The sequence below is a fragment of the Typopeltis vanoorti genome, chromosome 24, assembly GCF_054136105.1.
Source record: "Typopeltis vanoorti isolate ZY-2024b chromosome 24, IOZ_Tvanoo_1.0, whole genome shotgun sequence".
Classification (NCBI taxonomy): Eukaryota; Metazoa; Arthropoda; class Arachnida; order Uropygi; family Thelyphonidae; genus Typopeltis; species Typopeltis vanoorti.
The window spans coordinates 24,316,866-24,331,104 of record NC_143572.1 but is presented as its reverse complement, the minus strand read 5'-3'; the positions used below and the strand labels follow the sequence as shown (position 1 = coordinate 24,331,104).

The 14,239-nt window shown below is 36.2% G+C and overlaps 1 protein-coding gene and 1 pseudogene across 1 annotated transcript in view; one reads left to right on the top strand and one right to left on the bottom strand.

Moving 5' to 3' along the window:
* Window positions 1-14,239, bottom strand: part of LOC150093024 (ras and EF-hand domain-containing protein-like) — a 261,389-nt gene that overhangs the window by 148,997 nt on the left and 98,153 nt on the right. Inside the window, exon 7 of the mRNA XM_090413512.1 lies at window positions 7,795-7,863. Coding sequence (XP_090269638.1) covers window positions 7,795-7,863 — 69 coding nt within the window. The remainder of the gene's footprint in view (window positions 1-7,794; window positions 7,864-14,239) is intronic.
* On the top strand, window positions 12,464-13,413 carry LOC150093025 (GMP reductase 2 pseudogene; annotated as a pseudogene).

Below are 14,239 nucleotides of genomic sequence, written 5' to 3'. Positions count from 1 at the left end.
TGAGCATATGGATAATGCTAAGTTTCTGAGCTATATGATGAGACGAGTTGAAATGGAAGTAACGTCCAGTATTTGTAGGTTTTCTATAAACAGATAGGTTGGTACTATTATTAGTTTGTTTCTTTATCAGGATGTCAAGGAATGGCAGTTTTCCATCTTTTTCAATTTCTAATGTGAATTTGATGGTATGGTGGAAACTATTGATTTGGTTAAGGTAATCCATTAGTTCTTCTTTCGTATGATCCCAAATGAGAAAGATATCATCCACATATCTGTACCAAATTTTCGGTTTTGGAATGATCTGGGATAAGATGTTTTCTTCTAGATCTTCCATGAATAAATCAGCACAAGGAGGGGAGAGGGGGCTACCCATGGCTAATCCGGTGATTTGTTTGTAGACAATTTTTTGCCAAATAAAATAGTTAGAAGTTAAACAGTGATTGAACAAAGTAGTGATGTTTCTTGCCAAAGTCCTCCCAAAGTCATGGGAGAACTTTGGCAAGAACATAGAAAATAAATATCAAGAAGGTGGTAAGATAATCTGGCGGTTGTTCAAGAAGCTTAGAAATGGAGGAAAGAGTGCAGTAAAAGGAGTTAGAGATGATAAAGGTGACATGAAAACAGGAGAAAAAGATATCCTTGAAGTATGGAGTAATTACTTTGAAAAATTGCTAAATGAAACAAGCAGTGACTATGTTATTGTTGATAGTGATGTTTTCTTCCTGGTGCAGGACACCAGAGTGAACAGAGGATTTGAAATCGGAAGCGATCACTATTTAGTTTTGAGCAGGATAAAATTGAATTTCATATTGAAAAGAATAACATGTAAGAAAGTTTTAAAGCAAATAAAAGTTGAGCAGCTCTCAGATGTGAACTGTAGACTAAAATACACAAAGATTATTGAAGAAAAAAACAAAAGAGTTTGAGAACAGCAACCAAAACTTGGAGATTCAGGCAAGCCTTGAAGCAAACCCTGATTGATTCAGCCAGAGAGGCATGTGGTAAGGTTGTCTGCAAGGCTAGAAAAATCAGAACTCCATGACGGACACAGGAAGTTAAAGAGCCAGTGAAGGAAAAGAAGAAAGCATACCAAAAGTTCCTGGCAAATAAGTCAGCTTTTGCTCTTAGAGAATACAGAGACAAATGTAAGAAGGCGAAACACTGTGTAAAACTAGCTAAACAAAAGTCATGGGAGGACTTTGGCAAGAACATAGAAAATAAATATCAAGAAGGTGGTAAGATAATCTGGAGGATGTTCAAGAAGCTTAGAAATGGAAGAAAGAGTGCAGTAAAAGGAGTTAGAGATGATAAAGGTGACAAGAAAACAGGAGAAAAAGATATCCTTGAAGTATGGAGTAATTACTTTGAAAAATTGCTAAATGAAACAAGCAGTGAGAGCACAGTGGTAAAAAACACTGACCAGGCATGCAGTCAGGAATACATATCCATACTTGAAGTAGAAAAAGCCATCAAAGGCTTGAAATGTGGAAAGGCAGCATGAGTAGATGATATTCGACTAGAAATGCTGAAGTACGGTGGTATAAAAGTCTTACAGTGGCTGCACTGCATAGTTCAGAAAGCCTGGACAGAGGGACGAATTCCCAATGATTGGAGTAGAGCTCTCATAGTACCCATATATAAAAAGGGAAATAAAACTGAATGTGAGAATTACAGATGTATTTCCCTACTGAGTGTTCCTGGCAAGATCTATGCAAGTATACTTGAGAAATGGTTGAGAAGAATTGTGGAAGAAAAGCTTGGTGAAGAACAAGCTGGATTCAGAGACCAAATAGAGGCTGTCAGGATCAAATCTTCACTTTACGACAAGTAGTTGAGAAAGCATGGGAATATAAAAAAAATCTGTATTTAAGTTTTGTCGATCTGTAAAAGACATATGACAAGGTGCCAAGAGAGAAACTATTCAATATGCTACAGTTATATGATGTCAATGGGACATTATATCAAGCAATACTTAGTCTTTATTTGAGTTGCAAGTCAGCAGTTAGAATTGATGGAAGTACAGGAAGATGGTTTAATGTCAAATCTGGTGTGAGATAAGGATGTACATTATCCCCTCTGTTATTCATTATCTATATGGATCACATTATGAAGGAAAGTGGTATTAAACATGATATCAGAAGATGTTAATGTCAGCTCTTTGCTTTATGCGGATGATGTTATACTTCTAAATAAATCCACTACGAGTTTGCACGATTCCCTGACTAAATTTAATAACTGTTGTAATAGATATGGTATGAAGGTCAGCATTAAAAATTCAAAGACAATGAAAATAGGTAGAATTGTTGAAAATGTCAACTGTGTTGTGAACGGGGAAACTGTAGAACAAGTAAAACATTTCAGCTACTTAGGCAAGATTTTTACTGAAGATGGTAAATGAAATATGGAAATAGACAACAGAATCAACAAAGCTAGTATGGTAGGCAGTCAATTGAATAAATTCATATGGAATAAGAGAGAAATTAGTCAGAACCCTAAATTAGCTGTATACAAGACAGTGTTCAAACCAGTTTTAACTTATGGATCTGAGAGCTGGGTCAGAAGTAAAACACTTGACCAAAGACTAGAGACCGCAGATATGAGAGTCCTGAGAAAGATTAGAGGCATGAACAGATGGGTATCAATGGCAATATCAAATTAAAAACAAGGATATTAGGAAAGACCTTCACATTGTCAGCATCCAGGAATGCGTTAGAAAAGCTAATCTCAGGTGGTATGGTCACTTAAACAGAATGGGTGAGGAAAGATTAGCAAAAGACGTGTTCTCTGCCAGGTTGGCGGAAAAACAACCCAGAGGAAGACCAAGATATAGTTGGATTGATACGGTACAAAGTGCCCTAGACGATAGAAATATAAGACCTGATAATGTTGGAGTCTTAACAAGTAACAGACTGATTTGGAGGAAAATTGTAGATAGGAACTTAGTAATGATGTAAATTTTTAATGTAGTACTATCATATCCTGTACACCCCTTGAGGGTACATGTCAGGAATTTGATGATGATGATGATGACGACGACTACTGGCATGAATAAGAGGATGGCTGACTGACAGATATCAAAAAGTGGTAAATTAGGGGTGTGAATCTGCATCTGCAAGATTCAAGGTAACCAGTGGTGTGTCATGTTCTCTAAATCATCCTTAAACAGTGGTTTAATGGATAGTGGCATTATCATGCTGCATCTGTGAACATCATTGCCATCACAGACTGTACATAATTGGATAGGAGTTGCAAATATACTTGAGGTTACACAACTAACAGAAAGCTCCCAAGATTATGATAAACATTCTCACAGTGAAGTCCAGCCAAATGCATGCAAGATCTACATTCTCATGCTGTTCTTTCAAAACTCTATGCGTATAATTATCTGGATTAACAAGAATTCTGATTTATCAAACCATATTACTTTCAGCAATCCAAACTTTATGCTCCCGATACTGTAGATGGTGTATCTTTTACTGAAAGATGAATAGTTTTCAAAAATTTGCACATCAAATATCATCTTTTAAATATCATTTCCATGTACATAATACCTTAGACACCATTTTTGATTGGCACATATACTGGTGTCCAAAACCTAAGGACGATCACTATTTCTGAAGATTACAACTGAAAATTCAGACGAATCAGCTGGTGGCAATTTGTATAAGTGATGATTTCTAATAGAAAGCAGGCACATTCAAATTTCTGAATTGCATGCAAAGGGGTCATAAGGTGGCAGCATTCAACAGGATAAAAGGCAAAAGGAAGCTCTGATCGTCTGCTCATGAAGGAATAAAGTTGCAAACTTGGATGTCTTGTAATGTCTCAAAGACATCATCTAGATGATTTCACATGAGGAAAAATTATTGGAAAGTTTGAAGAAGACCACAAAATTACTATTTCCAGAGTTTGGAATCTCATATAGCACTGTATCCAGGCTCTTTATCATCTGCCTTTGTACCCTTTCCACGGTTAATTTATCCCCTTCAAATCCTGGGGACCCAGATCTGAAAACAATAGTTTAAGTTTGACGCAGTGAAGATACGTGTGTAGACTGAAGATATTAATCGAATCAAGCAGCCAGTATGCTCCCAGATATCAACCACATAGAACATATTTGAGATGCAAAAAGGAGATGCATTGCTGCTCAAAATTCTTTCAGAAAACAAACAAGGCCTTATCCTTGCTCTGAAAGAGGAAGCGTATTGCAATTTAATTTGTATGACAATCAGTGGCACACTCAGGATTTAATCTTGGAGGGGGGGAGGCGATTGAGTAGACTATTTGAGAATACGCACTACGCATTGCATACGAGCTATGACTGAGCATCTGCAGTGATCGCCAATACATGATACCCGTGATCTCCTCTGGCACGGCTCAGGCAAACGAAATAGCGCACGAGCACTACTTCATTCGCCTTGCGTTCACAGCAGCCATACTTCCCGAGCACTATAAGGTATTCCCACCTTATGTGACCGCTAATTCATAAGTAGCATAGAAATAGAAGACATGATACAACATAAATTTAAGGAAAAAAATTAATTTTAATCAGGAAAAGATTTTTGGAAATTTTTCTAGTGTTTTTTTCTTTTGGGGGGAGGGGGGGGCAGGATCCCTTGGCCCCCTCCCTGGGTGTGCCAATGATGACAATTATAACACGTTTTTGTGTAATATAATTTATTAGTATGCTGGCAATAAATTTATGTTCACATTTGGCTGTAATCATGCAAATTTTTTCATATACAGTAAAAATGTAGTTTGCCTTAACTTTTTGGATACCAGTGCATTGCATTGCTCCTGACATTAAAAATATCCAAGATGTATAGATCCACAAAAGGTCTTCCCTAGAAATCACTATACTACTTTCTTCTCCCATGATATCTATACAGTGACAAACTTCCTATGTGCAGATGATTTTATACTCAACTTTGTGATGTGTGATACGTAAATTATCAGTTATGATACACTAAACTGGTTGAGTTTGCAGTATAAAATCGATTCTCCAATTTTAGTTCTAGGCAGTGTACACTCGAAGTATCAACATAACTGTATATTTAATTTATATGGCAATTTTTATGCCATACATACTTTGGGGACATCAGGCAAGAATTATGTTGTTTGAAATTATCGGATTCAAGCAGGGCATGCACAGGCACGAGAGGCTCTAGCTGGGGACTCCGAAAAATCAGGGCCAATTTAAGGACCTCCCTTCTCCAGACAATGAGATTTAAAATTGAACATAAAAAATTGATTGTTAATTTATTTTCATGGTATTGATAATAACACAGAATGATAAGAAAATAACTAATATTTATTAACTTATTTGCTGATATTTCACTGGTATTATATCCAGAATCTTCAGGGCACAAAAACAGTTTGTCACAGTAAGTGAAACAACCACAATTTTTTTATAACAGTGAGACTAGTTTAAAAAATTGTAATGGACAACACAAGGAACTAAGGTCCTAATTAGGTGCCATCTATATTGGAAAATTTAGATCTTAAAATGATTGTCTCCCTGATTTTTGGTAAATTTATGCAGTCATACTTGTTGAAGTTTGGAGTATGTTTTAAAGCTTTTGTTGATTCCAAAAATAATCTCTCTGACTTATGACTTCTGTGTATCACTTTTGGTTTTTTCCAATTGATCTTGTATGAAGGGGTATCCAAGGTATGGTCTGCTAGACTCAACTTGCCATAACAATAGTGCCAGATGTGTTTTTTTTATGTTCACCAAGGCGAATGTCAACAGTTCTTCCTGTCTGTCCATAGTAAGCCTGGTCACAAGAACAGGGCACTTCCTAAACTCCTGGATGTGATGATGAAGAGAGTCTGTCTCATTAGGTGAACGAATGAGAGTTGCCAATTTGACATAAGGTTTAAATACAGTGCATAGCTGATATTTATTAAGCACTCCACATATCTTTTCAGGATCAACTGGAAGAAAATAAAAGTACTACACAGAAGTCATTCTGTGTAGCACTTTTTATTTTCACTTTTGTTTGTTTTGTTTTGTTTTTGATGTTATATATAATTTATATTACTCTCATGTACTGTAAATCTCCTTAAAATTAAGACTGGGATTTAAAAATTGGTAAAACTTTATAACTCAGATATTATAAGTGAGATAAATTTAAAGATCAAATCATCCAGTTTCTGGAATACATAAAAGAAGAAAACATTTATAATGTAGTAGATATCACTATTATTTATTGAAAATGATGTGAATAATTTGAATTATGGTGATATTATTGATATGTTGTTAAAGAGAAGTCAGGAAAAAAAATTTGTGTTTGATATGATTGTGTATTGTCTTTACTTAGCATAAGTTTTTATGCTAAGCAAAAACATTACATTTTAATAAATGTAATGAAAGATTTTTTTTTTAATCTGTCTTTATTCATTTTGTAAGAGGAATGGGGCACTCTAGTGCCTTGCATCCCCCAAAAAAAGTGTAATTATAGCCCTAGATTCAATATAGTCATCACTTAATTTAAATTTAATTTCAATTTGTGAAATGATATTCTCTTAAAATCGTTTATAAAATCAAACACATCAGATATATAAACTCACATCATTGTTTAGCACAGTTATCAGTTGTGATTAAATAAAAGTGAATAAAGGTTGTTAGCAGTGCATGGGAGATTTTGGATTCAAGGAGAGTTTGACAAAAGTAGCATCAGACCATATGCCCAGGAACAGGAGGATAAATCAAAATAATTACAGAACAATTTGCATGGAGTTGCCCTGGTGTTGTACTACCCAAGATCATTTACACTTGGGCCCGCCGATAGTTTTTTCAGCATGAAACTCTATGGATTTCGATCCAAGTTTCGTACCCGACTATAAAATAAAACGGGATTTACCATCCCCCTTTCTATTAAAAAATTCGCCGGTAAAATAGCCTTTCGGTTTATTATCTTAGTAATTAACAATAATTAACAATATAGGAGTGCACCACTTCGGCAATTCGATAGTAGAGGTATGTAAGTTCGTGTTCACTTAAAATTTGTTCACTTGATATTCCAGGTCTACCTACTCACTAATGAGACCTCAAAAAAGGTTGAAACCGGTCTGGGTAGTGACCTCTTCTCATAATGTAAAACAATATATATACATCTCTTAGGAGCTGGGTTTTACATTATGAGAGAATATTAAAGTTAGTGACGGAGCTTGCTCCACCTTTGCATGGAGTTGCCCTTGTGTTGTACTACCCAAGTGATCATTTACACTTGGGCCTGCCGATAGTTTTTTCGGCATGAAACTCTATGGATTTCGATCCGAGTTTCATACTCGGCTATAAAATAAAATGGGATTTACCATCCCCCTTTCTAATTACAGAACAAGTTTCTTTTCATACTCAGACTTTGCTTTCTGTGAAATGCATGCAACTCGTCTGACCTGTGCCTCATAATTTTCATGACTGATGCCATCCTTATGCACACAGTATTCCTTCTGCATCAGCTTTTTCTTAAGAATCTCTTGCTTAATAAGATTGCAGACCAATTTCACTTCTACCCTATTCATTTTTCAAAACTCTAGGGACACATTCTGATATTGCACCATTTAAGTTTTTTTTTTTAATTCTTCCTCTGCTGATATTATACAGCCAGGTCAAATATTAAGTGCTTTATTGTTACAATTAGATTGTTTTCTTGTGGAGAGTAGTTAGGAAATAAGATACATAATACTAGAATGAATAACAGATATAAGAATAAATTCAACTACAACTAGCCATTCTTACAAACATTATACTGCTCAAATTACACATAATTTAAAATATTCTGCACTTACTAAAGCTTATGGAGTTGTTGACCAAGATATTCTTGTTCTTCTAATACTGACATAACATGTTCTCGTTCCCTATGAATAAAAGCAATAGCTGGTTAGTAAGCATCATAATTTATCAAAACATTGTGGACAGAAAGAAAAACAATATACACTGAGTTAGATTTACATTAGGAACCCCCCACCCCTCAATTTACATATTCAGCGCAATTGATACCATGTGATACCAATGTCATGTGTGGCTACTATAAATGGGCACATCTATTCTCTGTACATAATCAGTAAATGTTTGCCAATCATGGGGAAACATGGCAACATAAGCCAATTTGACTGTGGGCAGATAGTTGCACCTAGAGAGCAGGTGTCAGTATTTTGGTAGCAATTGCACTTGTTAGTTTCTCTTGTACTACTGTATCAAAGATATACCAGGACTGGATTAACCATGAACAGACATCCATCAGAAGGGCTCACATTGGTCAGCCTCACATGGTTGATGGTTGATCCCAGAGGTGAGCATCAGGTGTCATGACTGGTATCTCAACAACGATGTGCAATAGTCACCCAGCTCACCCACCAGTACAAAGTGGGGCAGTTTGACCCATTTCTGCATGAACCATGTGCCATACCTTGCTTTTCCTTGGTTTTAACAGCTGGAGAACAACAAGGGTACCCATAATGATGGCCAGGCATCGCAAACAATGCCTCACATGGGCCAAAGAACATCAACAATGGAACCTTGATAAATGGAAGAAAGTCATCTGGAGTGATGAGTCCTGTTTCCTATGCTGCACCATGCTGATGGCCAGGTTCTCATTTGGTGTCAACAGCATGAAGCACTATCCCCTTGTTGCATAGTTGGGGTTCAACAGACCGGTGGAGGTGGTGTTATGGTCTTGGGAGACTGGCATGCCCTAGGTCCAGTCCATTGGTTATTATCCCACAAACACTAAATGGTGAATGCTATAGGGACCTGTTAGCTGATCATCTCCATCCATATCTGCAGGAGGTCTACCCTGACCATAATGCCATCTTTCAACAGGATAACACACCTTGTCATCAGACTCATACAACTACTGAGTGATTGGAGGAACACGATAACAAACTTGGCACACTGCCATGGTCCCCAAACTCCCTTGACTGTAATCCAATTGAACATGCGTGGGATCTCCCACACAGCTGCTGATCCTCCTCCATGGAATAAGCATGAACTGACGGAGCTGCTGAAGAGATTATGGGTCGAATTACACATGGAGGATGTTCGACACCATGTGGAATTGTTTCCTAGCCGTCTGTGAGCTGTGATTGCACAGAGAGGTAGACATGCGTTATTCAGGGGACACATTGCTAAGATGTCCAAGATTACACATAGGATCTTGGACATCTTAGCAATGATGTCCAAGATCCTATGTGTAATCTTGGTGGTTATTGCGGAACATACTAACATCCAGAGATAAAGAGGTTATTATTCCCTTTATAAAGCATTGATACTTCCACATTTGGATTACTGTGCTCAGGTCTGGTCACCTGGATTCGTTGGAGATGAGGAGGTTGTGGAGAGGGTTCAGAGGAGAGTGACTAAGTTGGTGAGTATGTAAAAAATGCTCCCTACATTGATAGATTGAGAACTTGTGGATTGCAGAGGTTGTTTAATAGGCGGAGAAGAGGGGATGTGATAGAAAAAAACATTTAAATTTCTAAAAGCTTTTTATAAGATTGATGCAGAGTAAATGTTTCAGCTGTGTGATAGTGATGGAAGAACAAGAGGTCATCCCTGAAAATTAAGGAAAAGTGTGGTTAACAAGGGTGTGAGAACGAGGTTCGCAATGAGTCTACTGACTCCATGGAGATACCCATAATAATAATAATAATTAGGTGGGTGTTCCTAATGCAAAGAAAACTCAGTGTATAGTTAATCAGGCACCTACATAGCTGTAGGATAACTTCCATGATACCATGTCTGCAAAAGAAAGACTTTATAGTATTAATTCTCATAGTAGTAGTATAGGATTTGTCTTTTTTCAAATGATTCCAAAGTTGAAGGACAAGTAAGAAATGTTTTTTCTTATAAAAAAAAAACTCAAGTATTTTGTTCAAGTATGTTATTTGCCTGAACTTTCCATAATACAAATAAATACTACATGGGGTTAGGAACACATACTCTAATTTGCCACTTATTTAACTTGCTGCAAAAGGGCAGGCAGTATCAAATGTGCTAAATGAGATACATGGTGATTTCCAAAATGTTTGGGTTAAAAGAATGCTGTCTACTCCTTTTGAAAAATAAAAATGTGTTTGAGGATTTATTTTTAAACTTAATTTAAACTTCATTTTAACTCATGTTTTAATTTTAACTCAAGTTATAACTTATTATATGTTGAACTATACCATGAATATATACCTTTCTTATTATTAACATTAAGCCTCCATGGAATCTGACGAAATTGTTGGCAGCACCCAATGTCACACTCGGATTAGTGAACAAAAGAAGGGTAATTATTATGGGTGATTTTAATTATGGTAGTATAGACTGGAATGAAGAGATAGCAATTGGGAATAAGATAAATAAATTTCCTGAGTTCTTGAGAGATAATTATCTCAATGTAAAGGAGGGCACACAAGGACAAAGAGTTTTAGATCTGATCATTTCATCAGAGGATATAATTATGAGTGGGGTTTTACACTTTCCTACAGTTGGTGAGAGTGTTCATGAAGTAATCACCTGTGTTGTGGCAAGCCATATGCAGACTTTTGTGAGGAAAGGATATATGTGAAATTCTAAGGCTGGTGATTATGACAAGCTTAGGAGACAGCTTAAAGCTATAGTATGGAATGAGGAGATGAGCAGTAAGGAAATAAATGCTGCTTGGGAAGTGACAAAGAAATACATAACAGCATCGATGTGTGAATGTATTCCGAAGGCCAAAAGTCTTCGGAATACATTCACACTGAGTAAGGTAGGTGTAAAATGTATGAATGAGGAGCTTAAGCAAGAAACCTGGAAGAAAAAGAAGAAGAAGAAGAAGGTACTTTGGAGGCAGTACAAGATGAAAAATGGAAATAATCAGTTACATGAACAGTATAAATAACAAATCAGGAGAGTGACTCAGTTAGTTAGAAAACAAAAGTGCAGTAAGAGCAGAAATTGGCAAATCATGCAAAGAAAAAACCCTAGAGAGTTTTTTTAGATATGGGCAAGTAGAAGGAAGAATGATCATGGTAACATGATGTTAATGGATGAAAATGGTAGAATGGTAACTGTTGCAGAAGACGTTGTTGAGGTATTCAGTGATCAATTTATAAGGGTGTTTCATTCTGATCAGGGTGGAATCATGAGGAACTTAAAAGTACATTGGAGAGGATGGCTTAATTGTGAGTGAGCAGGAGGTATTTGAGGAAATAAATAAATTTGATGTCAATAAGGTGATAATATTTGATGACATATCACCACATAGCAGGAATGTTCCAGGAAATTGGCAGTAGCATTGCCATACCTGTTTAATAAGAGTCATACAACAGCACAGGTTCCAAGGAAGTGGAAGAAGGGTAAAATTGTTCCACTGCATAAAGGTGGTAATAAAGCTGTAATTTCAAACTATAGGCCAATCTGTATATCTTAAGTTGTGGTGATGTGCTAGAGAGATTGGTGAAAAGTAGGTCAGAAATGGATTGATAACAGCAGCATTCTCTGTGATTATCAGCATGGGTTTTTTAAAGGTTTGTTAAAAGAGTTGACTGTAGGCACAAATAATCTAAAAAGTGAGAAACAGGTAATGAGAATGAAAGTGTTGCTGGAAGAAGTGAAAAAGAAGAGAGAGTAAATGCCATGAGCTTTCTGCAATAGTACAATAGCAATACTGAAAATTCTCTGAAAAAGCTATTGTAATTTCAGAGAAGATAGAAGGAATAGGAAATGAGAAGAAACATTAGTAGAATTAGTAGAAAACATTAGTAACTGCAAAAGTAGAAGTTAAGAAGAATTTTGATACTAACAGGGATGGTTCATTTGAGACTTTGTGATGGATAGAGCCCAATAGCACAAAATACATGCTTGGAAAGAAGTCAACAGACATTGAGGAAAGTATATCCCATAGAATTGCTGCAGTCCTTGCAGCAATCCTACATCTTATTAAGGTGGATGCCGTAATGTGAGAAGCAAACAGCCATGGCACCCACCTTAATAAGATGTAAGACCTCCTTTTGTTGCAAGGACTACAGTAATTCTATGGGACATACTTTCCACAAGCATACAATAGAAGTCAATGTAAATTTTGGATCATTCTTCCTGTAGGCATGTAATGAGGTCCTGGACTGTTGTGCAACAGACATCCCTTGACCTCATCTGATGCTCCAATTCATCCCACAGATGTTCAATAGGTTTGAGATCAGAGCTCTATGGAGGCCATTCAAACATGGTCACATTCTTGTCCACAAATCATGTAGTTACAGCAGCAGCCTTATCCAATAGTGCATTGTACTGCTGAAAGATATAAGTCAGTTCCATAGAAATGCCACAAAGTAGGAAGCATTGCATTGTCCAGAATGTTCAGATACCTCTTGGATTTCAATGTTCATGGCACCACAAACAGAATTCCAAGACCAAACCAGGAAAAACAGGACCAGTTTTGCTTTTCGGCTGAAGAGAAAGGTTGTCGGTTTGCTCTAGTATTTGTTGAGAATGCCGCACATAGAGAATGAAATCAAATTAGATTTTAAAGATGTGCTTTTAAGACGAAAAAGAAGTACATTAAAAAGCAGAAGTGAGGTTGATCTGCTTTGCACATATAAGTTCAAGAACTCAGGAGGTCACTACCATGGGATACCAATTATTGCAGCTAATATGGATACAGTTGGGACATTTGAAATGGCCAAAGCTCTTTCTTGTCATAAACTCTTCACAGCAATTCATAAACACTATTCATTGACTGGAAACAGTTTGCAGCAGAAAATAAATCAGTATTAGGGAATGTTGCAGCAAGTGCTGGAGCTACCCAAAGTGATTTTGAAAATCTTTGTGCTATTTTGAAAGAAATACTAGAAATTCAGTATATATGTTTAGACGTTGCTAATGGATATTCGGAGCAGTTTGTAGATATTGTGAAACAGGTTCGTGCAACTTTTCCAAACTATACAATTATGGCAGGTAATGTGGTTACTGGAGAAATAGTTGAAGAACTTATTCTGGCTGGTGCTGATGTCATCAAAGTAGGAATTGGGCCTGGATCTGTGTGTACCACAAGAATTAAAACAGGAGTAGGCTATTCCCAACTTAGTGCTGTAATTGAGTGTGCTGATGCTGCTCATGGATTAGGTGGACATATTATATCTGATGGTGGCTGTACCTGTCCTGGAGATGTAGCAAAAGATTTTGGTGCTGGAGCAGATTTTGTGATGATTGGTGGGATGTTTGCTGGCCATGATCAAGCAGGAGGTGAAATTATTGAGAAAGATGGAATCAAGATGAAGTTATTTTATGGGATGAGTTCAGCTACTGCAATACAGAGGTATCATGGTGGAGTTGCTGAATATAGAGCATCTGAAGGAAAGACAGTTGAAGTTCTATATCGAGGAAATGTAGAGAACATAGTTTTGGACATCTTGGGTGGACTTCGTTCTGCATGCAAATGAAATATATCGAAATGAAGTAAAAAAAAAATTGACCATCCTTGCTCTTAGAGTTGTGGTAGTTTGCTTTGTGTGTAGCTATGTAATATTTGTGTTATTGCAGTTATTTTTTTTTATCCATGAATTTGCCACAAACTGCAATGAAAGGGAAAAACCAATATTGAAAACAAAATTAATTTCTCTCAAAGTAAAATATTCAAAATCTTCGATTGGTTGAAAAATGGAGAAAAACCAGGAGTTTTTGCAGGGACTTTGAATTTAAATGAATCAACAATTCGAACAATCAAACAAAATGAACATAAAATCCGAGAAAATGTTTATTTTCTTGGATTTTAAATTTTGTAGCAATGCATCAAGTGATTACATGACAAAACCAGTATTTATTAACCAATCCTCAAATCCTCGTGCTATGAAAGATTAAAATATGCACTATTTTATTTTGCCTAAAACATTTATGCATTATGTGCAATGAAGTTTAAGTACAATTTGTAATTTTTATACTTTTATACTATGTATTTGTTTCATAGTTTATATGTTTTCTTAACTTACATGAATTACCTGAATTAAATAAAAATATATTTTTTGTTGGATATGTCATTGTTGTTTATATAATTCCAAAAAAAAAAAAAAAGATTTTGGAACATAACCCTATTTTTTCTATGTGATCTGAGACTTGCATAACGTGATTTATATAACAAGGTATTTCTGCGGAACCTAACATCCACGTTATATGAGGGTCACCTCTACATAGTTTTAAATGGTCAGTAATTCATTATTCCGTTAATCAGACTTCAATCACACCTCTCATTCCCTGAATGATAACAAGAGC